We start from the raw sequence: 14421 nt of genomic DNA, 5'->3' as shown, positions 1-14421 counted from the left end.
AAAGCAACTAGGCATAACATTCTTAGTAATACAAGCTGATTGTTGGTTCCAAATAATTAAAATGAATCATTCTATTTCTATGCTTGGGTCATCTCAAGTTTATTCTAATGTTCCCATTAGTTGTTCCCAAGAGCAATAAAGGTAGCATATAGGGCTCAACACACCCCTGCACAACAACATGCCTTAATTCCATCTCTTGAATTCCAAGTGCAAAAGTAAATGTATTATTTCAATTGAATAATAAAATGCTAGCATTGCATGTTCTCAAAACAACTAAAACTGCAGGCGGTTCATGGAAAAATAATGATCAGCTATTCTTGAATTGATGGATCTTTCCTTATCATCTATCAACATGAACTATGTACACACACACACACACATACAGTGCCTTGCGAAAGTATTCGGTCCCCTTGAACTTTGCGACCTTTTGCCACATTTCAGGCTTCAAACATAAAGATATAAAACTGTCTTTTTTTGTGAAGAATCAACAACAAGTGGGACACAATCATGAAGTGGAACGACATTTATTGGATATTTCAAACTTTTTTAACAAATCAAAAACGTAAAAATTGGGCGTGCAAAATTATTCAGCCCCCTTAAGTTAATACTTTGTAGCGCCACCTTTTGCTGCGATTACAGCTGTAAGTCGCTTGGGGTATGTCTATAAGTTTTGCACATCGAGAGACTGAAATTTTTTCCCATTCCTCCTTGCAAAACAGCTCGAGCTCAGTGAGGTTGGATGGAGAGCATTTGTGAACAGCAGTTTTCAGTTCTTTCCACAGATTCTCGATTGGATTCAGGTCTGGACTTTGACTTGGCCATTCTAACACCTGGATATGTTTATTTTTGAACCATTCCATTGTAGATTTTGCTTTATGTTTTGGATCATATTCTTGTTGATAGACAAATCTCCGTCCCAGTCTCAGGTCTTTTGCAGACTCCATCAGGTTTTCTTCCAGAATGGTCCTGTATTTGGCTCCATCCATCTTCCCATCAATTTTAACCATCTTCCCTGTCCCTGCTGAAGAAAAGCAGGCCCAAACCATGATGCTGCCACCACCATGTTTGACAGTGGGGATGGTGTGTTCAGCTGTGTTGCTTTTACGCCAAACATAACGTTTTGCATTGTTGCCAAAAAGTTCAATTTTGGTTTCATCTGACCAGAGCACCTTCTTCCACATGTTTGGTGTGTCTCCCAGGTGGCTTGTGGCAAACTTTAAATGACACTTTTTATGGATATCTTTAAGAAATGGCTTTCTTCTTGCCACTCTTCCATAAAGTCCAGATTTGTGTAATATACGACTGATTGTTGTCCTATGGACAGAGTCTCCCACCTCAGCTGTAGATCTCTGCAGTTCATCCAGAGTGATCATGGGCCTCTTGGCTGCATCTCTGATCAGTCTTCTCCTTGTATGAGCTGAAAGTTTAGAGGGACGGCCAGGTCTTGGTAGATTTGCAGTGGTCTGATACTCCTTCCATTTCAATATTATCGCTTGCACAGTGCTCCTTGGGATGTTTAAAGCTTGGGAAATCTTTTTGTATCCAAATCCGGCTTTAAACTTCTTCACAACAGTATCTCGGACCTGCCTGGTGTGTTCCTTGTTCTTCATGATGCTCTCTGCGCTTTCAACGGACCTCTGAGACTATCACAGTGCAGGTGCATTTATACGGAGACTTGATTACACACAGGTGGATTGTATTTATCATCATTAGTCATTTAGGTCAACATTAGATCATTCCGAGATCCTCACTGAACTTCTGGAGAGAGTTTGCTGCACTGAAAGTAAAGGGGCTGAATAATTTTGCACGCCCAATTTTTCTGTTTTTGATTTGTTAAAAAAGTTTGAAATATCCAATAAATGTCGTTCCACTTCATGATTGTGTCCCACTTGTTGTTGATTCTTCACAAAAAAATACAGTTTTATATCTTTATGTTTGAAGCCTGAAATGTGGCAAAAGGTCGCAAAGTTCAAGGGGGCCGAATACTTTCACAAGGCACTGTATATATACAGTCGTGGCCAAAAGTTGAGAATGACACAAATATTAACTTTCAAAGTCTGCTGCCTCAGGTGTATGATGGCAATTTGCATATACTCCAGAATGTTATGAAGAGTGATCAGACGAATTGCAATTAATTGCAAAGTCCCTCTGAACTGAATCCTCAAAAAACATTTCCACGGCATTTCAGCCCTGCCACAAAAGGACCAGCTGACATCATGCCAGTGATTCTCTCGTTAACACAGGTGTGAGTGTTGACGAGGACAAGGCTGGAAATCCCTCTGTCATACTGATTGAGTTCGAATAACAGACTAGAAGCTTCAAAAGGAGGGTTGTGCTTGGAATTATTGTTCTTCCTCTGTCAACCACGGTTACCTGCAAGGAAACACGTGCCATCATCATTGCTTTACACAAAAAGGGCTTCACAGGCAAGGATATTGCTGCCAGTAAGATTGCACCTAAATCAACCATTTATCGGATCATCAAGAACTTCAAGGAGAGTGGTTCAATTGTTGTGAAGAAGGCTTCAGGGCGCCCAAGAAAGTCCAGCAAGCGCCAGGACCGTCTCCTAAAGTTGACTCAGCTGCGGGATCGGGGCACCACCAGCACAGTTTGCTCGGGAATGGCAGCAGGCAGGTGTGAGTGCATCTGCACGCACAGTGAGGCGAATACTTTTTGGAGGATGGCCTGGTGTCAAGAAGGGCAGCAAAGAAGCCACTTCTTTCCAGGAAAAACATCAGGGACAGACTGATATTCTGCAAAATGTACAGAGATTGGACTGCTGAGGACTGGGGTAAAGTCATTTTCTCTGATGAATCCCCTTTCCGATTGTTTGGGGCATCCAGAAAAAAGCTTATCCGGAGAAGACAAGGTGAGCGCTACCATCAGTTCTGTGTCCTGCCAACAGTAAAGCGTCCTGAGACCATTCATGTGTGGGGTTGCTTCTCAGCCAAGGGAGTGGGCTCACTCACAATTTTGCCTAAGAACACAGCCATGAATAAAGAATGATACCAACACATCCTCCAAGAGCAACTTCTCCCAACCATTCAGGAACAGATTGGTGACGAACAATGCCTTTTCCAGCATGATGGAGCACCTTGCCATAAGGCAAAAGTGATAACTAAGGGGCTCGGGGAACAAAACATCGATATTTTGGGTCCATGGCCAGGCAACTCCCCAGGCCTTAATCCCATTGAGAACTTGTGGTCAATCCTCAAGAGGTGGGTGGACAAACAAAAACCCACCAATTCTGACAAACTCCAAGCATTGATTATGCAAGAATGGGCAGCCAACAGTCAGGATGTGGCCCAGAAGTTAATTGACAGCATGCCAGGGCAGATTGCAGAGGTCTTGAAAAAGAAGGGTCTACACTACAAATAGACTCTTTGCATCAACATCATGTAATTGTCAATAAAAGCCTTTGACACTTATGAAATGCTTGCAATTATACTTCAGTATTCCATAGTAACATCTGACAAAAATATCTAGACACTGAGGCAGAAGACTTGGTGAAAATTAATATTTGTGTCATTCTCAAAACTTTTGGCCACGACTGTACAGTGCCTTCTGAAAGTATTCAGACCCCTTGACTTTTTTTCACATTTTGTTACATTACAGCCTTATTCTAAAATGTATTAAATAAACTCAGCAAAAAAAGAAACATCCTCTCACTGTCAACTGCGTTTATTTTCAGCAAACTTAACATGTGTAAATATTTGTATGAACATAAGATTCAACAACTGAGACATAAACTGAACGAGTTCCACAGACATGTGACTAACAGAAATTGAATAATGTGTCCCTGAACAAAGGGGGGGGTGGGTCAAAATCAAAGGTAACAGTCAGTATCTGGTGTGGTCACCAGCTGCAATAAGTACTGCAGTGCATCTCCTCCTCAAGGACTGCACCAGATTTGCCAGATCTTGCTGTGAGATGTTACCCCACTCTTCCACCAAGGCACCTGCAAGTTCCCGGACATTTCTGGGGGGAATGGCCCTAGCCCTCACCCTCCGATTCAACAGGTCCCAGACGTGCTCAATGGGATTGAGATCCGCTGGCCATGGCATAACACTGACAATCACGCACAGAACGAGCAGTATGGCTGGTGGCATTGTCATGCTGGAGGGTCATGTCAGGATGAGCCTGCAGGAAGGGTACCACATCAGGGAGGAGGATGTCTTCCCTGTAACGCACAGCGTTGAGATTGCCTGCAATGACAACAAGCTCAGTCCGATGATGCTGTGACACACCGCCCCAGACCATGACGGACCCTCCACCTCCAAATCGATCCCGCTCCAGAGTACAGGCCTCGGTGTAACACTCATTCCTTCGACAATAAACGTGAATCCGACCATCACCCCTGGTGAGACAAAACTGTGACATGTCAGTGAAGATCACTTTTTGCCAGTCCTGTCTGGTCCAGCGACGGTGGGTTTGTGCCCATAGGCGACGTTGTTGCCGGTGATGTCTGGTGAGGACCTGCCTTACAACAGGCCTACAAGCCCTCAGTCCAGCCTCTCTCAGCCTATTGCAGACAGTCTGAGCACTGATGGAGGGACGATCAGCTGTCTGTCCTGTCTCTAACACTGTCTTAGGCGTCTGTACTGTCTTACAGTACAGACATTGCAATTCATTGTCCTGGCCACATCTGCAGTCCTCATGCCTCCCTGCAGCATGCCTAAGGCACGTTCACGCAGATGAACGTTCACGCAGGTTTTTCAGAGTCAGTAGAAAGGCCTCTTTAGTGTCCTAAGTTTTCATAACTGTGACCTTAACTGCCTAAGCTGTTAGTGTCTTAACGACCGTTACACAGGTGCATGTTCATTAATTGTTTATGGGTCATTGAACAAGCATGGGAAACCGTGTTTAAACCATTTACAATGAAGATCTGTGAAGTTATTTGGATTTTTACAAATTATCTTTGAAAGAAAGGGTCCTGAAAAAGGAACACTTCTTTTTTGCTGAGTTTAAATCAATTTCTTCACAATAACCCAAAGCGAAAACTTTGTCATTTCTTTGCACATTTATAAAAAAATAAAAAAAACTGAAGTATGTTCGGGATAAGTATTCAGACCCTTTGAGACTCGAAAATAGAACTCAGGTGTTTCCATTGATCATCCTCTAATTTTTTATCCCCCAATTTTGTGGTATCCAATTGGTACAGTCTTGTCTCATCGCTGCAACTCCCGTACAGACTCGGGAGAAGCGAAGGTCGAGAGCCATGCGTCCTCCGAAACACAACCCAACCAAGCCGCACTGCTTCTTGACACAATGCCTATCCAACCCGGAAGCCAGCCGCACCAATGTGTCGGAGGAAACACTGTACACCTGGCGACCTGGTCAGCGTGAACTGTGCCCGGCCCGCCACAGGAGTTCCTAGTGCGCGATAAGACAAGGTTTGTGCCAAACCATCCCTAACCCGGACGACGCTGGGCCAATTGTGCGCCGCCCCATGGGTGACAGAGCCTGGGCTCGAACCCAGGGTCTCTGGTGGCACAGCTATGACTGCCTTAGACCACTGCGCCACCCGGGAGGCCCCTTATTTCTGTAACTTGATTGGAGTCCACCTGTGGTAAATTCAATTGATTGGACATGATTTGAAAAGGCACACCCCTGTCTATATAAGGTCCCACAGTTGACTGTGCATATCAGAGCAAAAACCAAGCCATGAGGTTGAAGGAATTGTCCATAGAGCTCCGAGGCAGAATTGTTGAGGAACAGATCTGGGGAAGGGTACCAAAAAATGTCTGCAGCATTTACAGTCCCCAAGAACACAGTGGCCTCCATCATTCTTAAATGGAAGAGGTTTGGAACCACCAAGACTCTTTCTAGACCTCGCCGCCCAGCCAAACTGAACAACCATGGAAGAACGGCCTTCGTCAGACAGGTGACCAAGAACCCGATGGTCACCGAGAGCTCTAGAGTTCCTCTGTGGAGATGGGAGAACCTTCCAGAAGGACAACCATCTCTGCAGCACTGCACCAACTAGGCCTTTATGGTAGTGGCCAGACAGAAGCCACTCTTCAGTAAAAGGCACGACAGCCCGCTTGGAGTTTGCCAAAAGGCACCTCAAGACTCTCAGACCATGAGAAACAAGATTCTCTGGTCTGATGAAACCAAGATTGAACTCTTTGACCTGAATGCAAAGCGTCACGGCTGGAGGAAACCTGGCACCATCCCTACGGTGAAGCATGGTGGTGGCAGCATCTTGCTGTGTGGATGTTTTTCAGTGGCAGGGAATGGGAGACTAGTCAGGATCGAGGCAAAGATGAACGGAGCAAAGTACAGAGAGATCCTTGATGAAAACCTGCTCCAGAGCGCTCAGGACCTCAGACTGGGGCGAAGGTTCACCTTCCAACAAGACAACAACCCTAAACACACAGTGAAGACAATACAGGAGAGGCTTCAGGACAAGTCTCTGAAAGTCCTTGAGTGGCTCAGCCAGAGCCCGGACTTGAACCCGATCGAACATCTCTGGAGAGACCTGAAAATAGCTGTGCAGCAACGCTCCCCATCAAACCTGATAGATCTTGAGAGGATCTGCAGAGAAGAATGGGAGAAACTCCCCAAATTCAGATGTGGCAAGCTTGTAGCGTCATACTCAAGAAGACTCGAGGCTGTAATCGCTGCCAAAGGTGATTCAACAAAGTACTGAGTAAAAGGTCTGAATACTTATGTAAATGTGATATTTCATTTTTTTTGTCATTATAGGTATTGTGTGTAGATTGAGGAGAGAAATTTTTTTTCAATTTTAGAATAAGGTTGTAACGTAACAAAATGTGGAAAAGGTCAAGGGGTCTGAATACTTTCCGAAGGCACTGTATATGGTAAAGAAATTCACAAATCAAGTCTTACTTTAGAGATGTATTAAGAAAAAATATCCTGCACTGCATTCAATCATTCACTAAAGTCCAAAAAGTGATTGAGGAAATTTCATATGAATAGTGGAATATACAGTACTCCCAGGTGTGTGTACTACGTTATGCTAGGCCTTCCAATAGAATACAGTTCCACATCAAGTAGTTCAGCACTTGTACAGCACACTTAACTTGGGCCACTCATTTGGGTTTCATGAGAAATATGAAAAGTAGCATAAATAACTTCAAACCAGTAAGTAGCATGAACCTTGAACCCAAAAGAATCAACAGGCATTATCCGCAATCACTACAAACCAGCAAAAATAAATTCACCAATTTCCACCAATAAACTGAGTTATTTTCAGAACAGTGCTTCACTTGAAATGGCATTCATCTAAATTAAATTTTAAACAATCTTTCAATTCTTATACAATTTTCCAAAAACAAATCCAAACTAAAAAAGCTTTTTCACAAGGTTTTTCAACAACAAATGTTGATTTTTGTTACTTATCATAAGGGCACGCAACTCCTTCCTTCAAGAATTAAGACAGCAAACCTTCATATAGGGAGCAACGTTCAAGAAAATAAACTTCATTTGGAATATTTCACTGTTGTTTTAAAGCAATGTGTTGGTAAAGCAAGTATGTTGGTAAAGCAATAAATGTGATGGTAGGTTATCATGTTTGAGGGCTAGTGCCTTTACAGTGTGCACTTTGCTGAAGCGGATGTTTGTGGTCATTACAATGCTGGTGTGGGATGGGATCTTAACTCAAGCTCTTCAACTCCCTCTTGTCTTAATGGCCCAGTGCAGTCCAACATTTTCCTCTACTTTATATACAATCCCACACTATGAGGTTGGAATAATCTTGTGAAATTGTGTATGAGCTGTTTGAAAAGACCACCTAAAATTTCAGAGTGATTTGGTGGGATGGTGTTTTAGCCTGCCTGGTGAAATCACCAGGTGGTAAATTAGTTAATAGACCAATAAGAAAGAGTTTCATATCTCTCTGCCAATAACAGATAGTTTTCCCCTTCCCCTTCCCCACTCCAACAGTCCTCGCAAAAATATTGCTTGAGAAATTCCTAAGAAGCGATTTTTGTTTTTTGTTGACCATTTTAATTGAAAACAATCACAGTCGCTAGGTTTCCATCCAATTGGCGACAGATTTTCATGAAAATATTCTAAAAATCTGCATAAAGAAAAGATGCGTATTTTCCTCACCAGTGGTGTTTCCACCAAACTGACTTGTTGCGGATAAAGGTCAGTGAGTGATGTAGTGCACACAACATGTACTTTGTTCCTTATGTTTTCAAGTACCGAATAAAAATAAAAACGTTCAATGTGTTTCCATCGCATTTTCAACTCTACAGATTGTGACAAAACTAACTGTTGCTTTAAATAGCAAACGTGCCTACTCTGGTCTTGGTATGTACGCGCTAGCCAACAGCTCGCAGATGCAGTGCAGGTAGGCTCTGCATGTCAGTTAGTCTACATGATGTGCTTGTTATGAATAAGAGAGAGAATCTTTTTATTTGTCAAACGGCAGTCAAGCATCGATCATCATGTCACCAGAATAAGACCCTCTACAGTTATAGGAAGGTCAAGCTCATCACTGTGCACTTTCACCACCCTGTGAAGTTCATCGTAACTTATTTCATCCATAGCCTGATAAACGGCATCCTTTCCCGAGTTGTAGCGGGAGGAGTCGAGGACCACACACCATGTCATCGCATGACTCCAAATTTGCTTTGATATGACGGTTATTATATCAATATTTACGAATAAAGGCGTTTCCACCGCCATTTCTGGCATAATTCATTTTACCGACACAAAAAGATCCCACCATGTCGAAAGAACAAACTATCTGTGGCATTTACAAAATTGTACCGGAACCTCCTATTTCCACCACAACGATTGTGATTATTATTATTTTTTTTAAACAGTATGACTTTACTCACATAAAAACTGTGAATGGAAACATGGTTAGTAAGGTATTGTTAACTAGAAATTGTTAACTAGAAATGATTTGATATTCAGATAAAAACAGCTGCATTGGACCTTTAAGACTTGGAGGACATGTACATGGATGTATTTCACACACAGGAAGCAGCGTTGCTCCTTGGGTCTCGGTGCATGTTTCTGTATAATAGCATTAGACTGTCACCAGAGGCAGAAACAGTCAACCTCTTGTCTATCATGCAGTAAAAGACAACAAAACACAATTAATACCAAAGCTTGGATACAACCTGAAGCATTCCCACACTAATGCCAACCAGATAGAGGGGTGAATGATCATGACTGAGAAAAGTATAGGACCAGGCCCTTTTCCCATCAGGAATGATCCATTGGCTCCAGGGCGTTGGTATGCTCTGCATCCTGGCTATCCATTTCCTCCAGCTCCTCTGACCCTGCATCCTTTCCATCAGGCTTGTTCCCTGCCTCCACTGATGTGCCATGAGCACCAGCAGTAGATACGTCCATAGAAGAGGCCTCCTTTACGCCTGCCCCTGGGGCAGATTGGGAAGCACTCATCTTAGCCCCACTTGTCCTCTCTGCAGGGCCCCCAATGCCTGCCCCTGCATTGCTCTGCTCCCTCAGGTGCCTGTCCATGGAGGCCTGGATGGATGAGACCATCTCCTGTAGTTTTTTCCTCTGTTCTTCGATCATACTAGGGTCCAGGTGTCGGCTGTCTTTCATGGTGACAAAACCGGGAGCCATGCGCACCAACTCCTTGGTCGCGTCCTCTGAGATGTCAGACAGGTCAGGTCCCTTGGAGGCGCTGGCGCTCAGGTCCACCCCGCTGCTGTGCTGCCTGGTGATGGGCTTGTGTTCAGGGGGAGAGCCGCCTGGGGCGCTGCCCAGGGAGTGGCCCTTACCCTGGAAGGCGTTGACACTTTGGAGCTGCTCCTTCTTGCGCACCACACCTCCACTCCCGAGCCTCAGCAGGCTGTGAGAGGGGCTTCCCTCGCGACTCCTGGAGGCAGCTTCAGAGCGGAGCTGCACCAGGGCCTCCTTGACGAGGTCCTCCACGTCAGGGCCCACGGGAAAGTGTCCCGCTGCATCCACACACAGCTCCAGACGCTCCTCTGCTGCGTTGTAAACAAACGTCTTTCCAGTCAGGTGTGGGAGGGTGCAGTGCTTGCCATCCATCAGGCCTGCAGATGAGACAAGAGCCATAAAAGATGGTCATAAACACAGATCAGTACATATTAGATGCAAAGTTGAATATACCGTAGCTGTCATTTAAGTTACACAAATTGCTAAGAGGATAAAGCCTATAACAGAAAACATGACTACATACCCATATCTTTCTTCACAATGTTGTAGAAAACTCCACCTTGGTGGAATAAGTGAGGCAGTTTTTTGGCATATGACCAGACATCTTCTCCTGAAAATGAATAAAACATACTGCAATTAGCATGTGAAACATGAAAATAAATGAATACAATTAAATTCCTTCCTAAATTCTAATTCTGTAGTAAAAATAGTAGGGCTGTGAATTGCCGATACGATATATATTACGATTCTTATGTATTGAGATTCGACAAGAGACAGACATGAGAAAACGAGTTTTGGTAATGGAAATAAAAGGCTGAAAACAAATTGTCTCCCTATTTAAAAAGAAGATGGAGAACAAGCTATGAAGGAAGTACTGGAGTTTAGTTGAAGGTACAGTCAACTAGAGCAAATAAGCTAGCGATTTTTCCCCTTGATCACAAAAAAATGGGTAGGGCGGGGTGGATATCAAATCTAGCAACTTCTCTCTGCCTGAGGCTGCATGCGTTTAAATGAATACCGAATGCCATGTTGGTGATGTAGGCTACACAGAAAGCACTTGGAGTAGATTATAATTATAATTTCAACTGGAAAAAAAAGTCATTATCCACAAAGATTGAGCCTTGATCCATCCATGACAAGCCCACCCAGTCACTCAATACCTGTATTAGGCCACTGTCATTCATCCTGCTTCTTGTAACCAATCCAAGAACAGCATGCCCTTATGCTGTGTAAAGCTACTGTCTGCGACACCTATATACTACCCTCTCACTCCTATCACATTCAGTTGCTGGCCTTATATTTACTGAAGGGATGATCTAAGGCATGACGCTTCTAAGACTAGATAACTAATAGCCTGGAACTATTGGCCTAGTCTAAATAGGTGAATCAACAAACAAGTTCTCCATCTACCGGAAGTCATTTTTGACTTTTTGTAATGACATCACAGCAGTGTTCTGCTTAACTCCTCTGTCACTTACGTGTTGCGAGATCGTGTCTTTCTTTTGTAGCAGTAAATAATGACAGCCTAACTATTGACTTGAATACTAAAACCTTTCCGCACCCTTCCCTTTTCTTACCCATTAAGGTTGCTAGGAGACAGAGGGAGGACATCTCAAGGTCAATGTTGTCCTGCAGCTCTCTGCTAGTATTCATTCTGCTGGAAGTCACTGGATCATCACTCTTCACAGAGAGGAGGGAATGCAGAGTTGAATAGGAACTGGAGGCACTTGGGACGGATGCCTTGCGGTCCTCTGGACCTCTCAGGATCTCCACAGTCACCCTGTCCCCGTGTTGGAGAGCCACCGGTTCATTCTCTGCTCCATCCTTGGGAGGGAAAAGTTCTTTGGGTGGGAATCCATGTCGGATACATTGCTGAGCTGGAGGCATGGTGAACTCATTAGCAATGCTCCTCTGGAGCTCAGAGAAGGTGGTCTGAGCCTGTAGAGTGAGCATGGCCTGCCGCCCGTCGCTAGTGGTGACACGGATCTTCTTCTCCTTGCTGGAAGTGGGGGAGAAGGAGGATTTGGTGGGTGTGGCTGGGGAGGAGGAATGTTCCTGAGCAGCACTTGGGGAGGGTGGCCTGCCCTGTCCCTTCTGCTCCTGCTTCAGTCGATCCGTCCTCCTCTTCTGGGTCACTAGGGCCTGCTCGCTGATGCTCTGCTGAAGGCTCCGCTCTGCCTTACTCACTGTAAGCTCCTCTTTGTGAATGGTCTTTGATTTCTGCCCAGTTAGTATGATCTTAGTCGGTGGCTGTGTGTCAACAGCCTGCTGAGTTTCCACCACGTCTGTGAGCCTCTGAGCATGCGCCCCGTCAATGGAGACTGGGTTATACTCGTCTGGGTTCTTCTTGGCAGTGTGATGTAAAATGGTGTTCACCACTTTCTGCACTAGGAGCTCACTGCCAAACTCCCCAGGGAAATGCTTGGTGACCAGTTTCATGGCGACATCATACACGTTGCTGTTCAGGTCCACATTAACCTCATACTGGAACCAGTACACAGTCTCCCGCACGACCCGCCCACCCCACTCCAGAGTGATGGGGAAAGCCTCTGGCAGATTGTCGTATTCCTTTCCCTCCCAGTAGTGCTTAAAGCCACAGCCACATTTGCCCCCCTGGGAGCGGGTGTTTGTTCTGTCTCCATCCAGATACACCACAGAGCCGTTGCCATGGATGTGGCGCACGGAGGTGCCGTGGCACCAGTTGCATGTGTTCAAAGAGCTCAGCTTGTAGTCAGGAATGAGGATGTCCCTCTCAGGGTCGTAACAGCAGACAACCTTGTTCAGCGGGAAGCTGTAGTTCTTGTCAGGTCTGAGCTTCCCGTGGGTGGATTTAGCCAGGTTGTAGAGCTTACCACCTGGAGCCAGCCACTCAGGTAGAACATGAAGCTCAGAGAGTGCATTGCAGATCAGACAGCGATGTAGCCGGTTTTCCATGACTGATTTCCTGGCAGCCTCCGTCACCTCTTCGGGTTGGACGCCGATCACACCGGTCCGTCTGTAAACGTACTGATGCACGTCTGCCACCAGGGAGGGGTGGATTCCATGTTTCTCCATGAAGATCTCCTCCATGGCATTGACCAGTCTCATCACATACTTGTCTTGTAAGCTCCTGTCTCCCCCGATGACACAGCTCCCATCTTGTTCCAGCTTTATATACTTCTTGATGAGCTCCTGTGGCACTCCCCATGCCTTGGGGAGAAGCCTCGGTGGCAGCTTGGGGAGAAGGGTGTTCTTTATCCCGACGAGGGGGATGTAGTGGTTACGCCCTGAGCTACTCCAGGCGATGCATATAGGCTTGTTAAACTTCCCGTCTTTTCCTTTGCACTGCTCTTCCGGCACAAGCCCAGGGAGAAAACTTGCAGAGTAATCCCCAGAGCTCCTCATTCCACTCAGTGAATCTAACAAGATTATGGGGCGGTGCAACACATTGGCCAAGCCGAATATGTGAATGTTCCGAAGTCCCAGTGGCACACCCTCCGGTGGGATAAACAGGGGGTCACATTCGTTGATGATGTCCTCCCATTCGGCTGCATCAATAAAATCCTGAAAGAGTGCCTTGTAGCGATCCAAGTTTTGTTTGAAATGTTGTTTCAAATTCTCTCTCAAGGCATGCCAGAACAGTTCTCTGCCTACCAGGGCCCTGGACACAGCATGAACAAGACAATGTCCATCTCCATCCACATGAACAGGAATGAGGCATTCTTTGTTGCTGTTTGCTTTCTTCATCTCCTCCAAAGTGTCGTGAAGGTATATCAGGCTCCCGGATCTGTCCTTGCCATAGCCAACCGTAGATACATGCTCCTGTTCAATTAGAAACGCCCTGTCTCCTAGAAGTGAACAGTCGAACATTTCTCCTTGATTCATTTCCCGCAGCAGTTTCGCTTTTCCCGTCTGCTTATCCATTCCATACCTTGTGAGAATAGGAGAAAGGAGCTTGCAATGGTAGTTGGAAAGCCCCATCACTTTCACCAGCTCTGTTCCCTTTTTCGGTGCACCAGTGACACCGAGTAAGGCATTTCTTAACAAATTGTGAAGCACAACGTCTGGATCAGTTACTTCTTCCACATTTAAAAGATTATTCTGTTCGTGGCGTTGGCCACACTCTGTGCATTCAATGCTAATCGAACCGTAAGCAGGGAAGAATAGCCTCGCCTGGCATTTCGGGTCTGGGCAGGTACCGGACAAAATACGCTTGTCCTTTTTCTTGGAGCCCTGTAGCAACGACATTCTGGCGAATAAAACTATACTATGTATTGATCCTACAAGACCATAATGGTTTAACCACCAAATAACTGCCTAGCAATCCCGCTTTTACTCAAGAACTAAGCTAGTATTTGCCAGAATAACAACCGATAACAACACGGAAGCGATTGTTTTTTTCTCTCCATGAACGAACGACTAGCGTTTCGTCAGCAACACTAAAAAAGGTACTTCCGGGTCATGTAATTTCAGCAATTTTCAAAATAAAAGTTCCCCACATAATAGTAGAAATGTTTAATTTATTCATGATAATGAACAATAATTGTCGAAACATTAACAATGAGTAAATGTTCATAATTAAATGACATTTGCATTAGAAAACTATTCTAGGTGCCGAAGTAAAGGTGGGGTTGGGATTACCCAGTAGGGTCTGTTGATGGTGTTATTTCATGGGGACTGAGGTCTATGCCCAGCAAAACCTTCTACTCCACCCACTCCAGTATACTCACGAGAGTGCGTAGAACACAAAACAGCCAATCGCCTCCTCAAGCCTCTTCCTTCAAGTAAACGGATGAGACCCAGGACAGC

The 14421-nt window shown here is 45.0% G+C and overlaps 1 protein-coding gene across 1 annotated transcript; it reads right to left on the bottom strand.

The window, feature by feature from the left end:
- Positions 1 to 6846: 6846 nt before the first annotated feature.
- On the bottom strand, positions 6847 to 14038 carry LOC110530272 (deubiquitinating protein VCIP135). The gene is made up of 3 exons (XM_021613194.2): positions 11211 to 14038; positions 10157 to 10243; positions 6847 to 10010 (listed from the first exon to the last, which is right to left on the bottom strand). Exons 1-3 carry the CDS (start codon positions 13858 to 13860, stop codon positions 9187 to 9189), a joined length of 3561 nt encoding a protein of 1186 aa, XP_021468869.2. The 5' UTR covers positions 13861 to 14038; the 3' UTR covers positions 6847 to 9186.
- Positions 14039 to 14421: the final 383 nt, after the last annotated feature.

Source organism: Oncorhynchus mykiss, chromosome 8 (assembly GCF_013265735.2).
Source record: "Oncorhynchus mykiss isolate Arlee chromosome 8, USDA_OmykA_1.1, whole genome shotgun sequence".
Classification (NCBI taxonomy): domain Eukaryota; kingdom Metazoa; phylum Chordata; class Actinopteri; order Salmoniformes; family Salmonidae; genus Oncorhynchus; species Oncorhynchus mykiss.
This window is presented reverse-complemented; position numbering and strand designations above follow the sequence as displayed.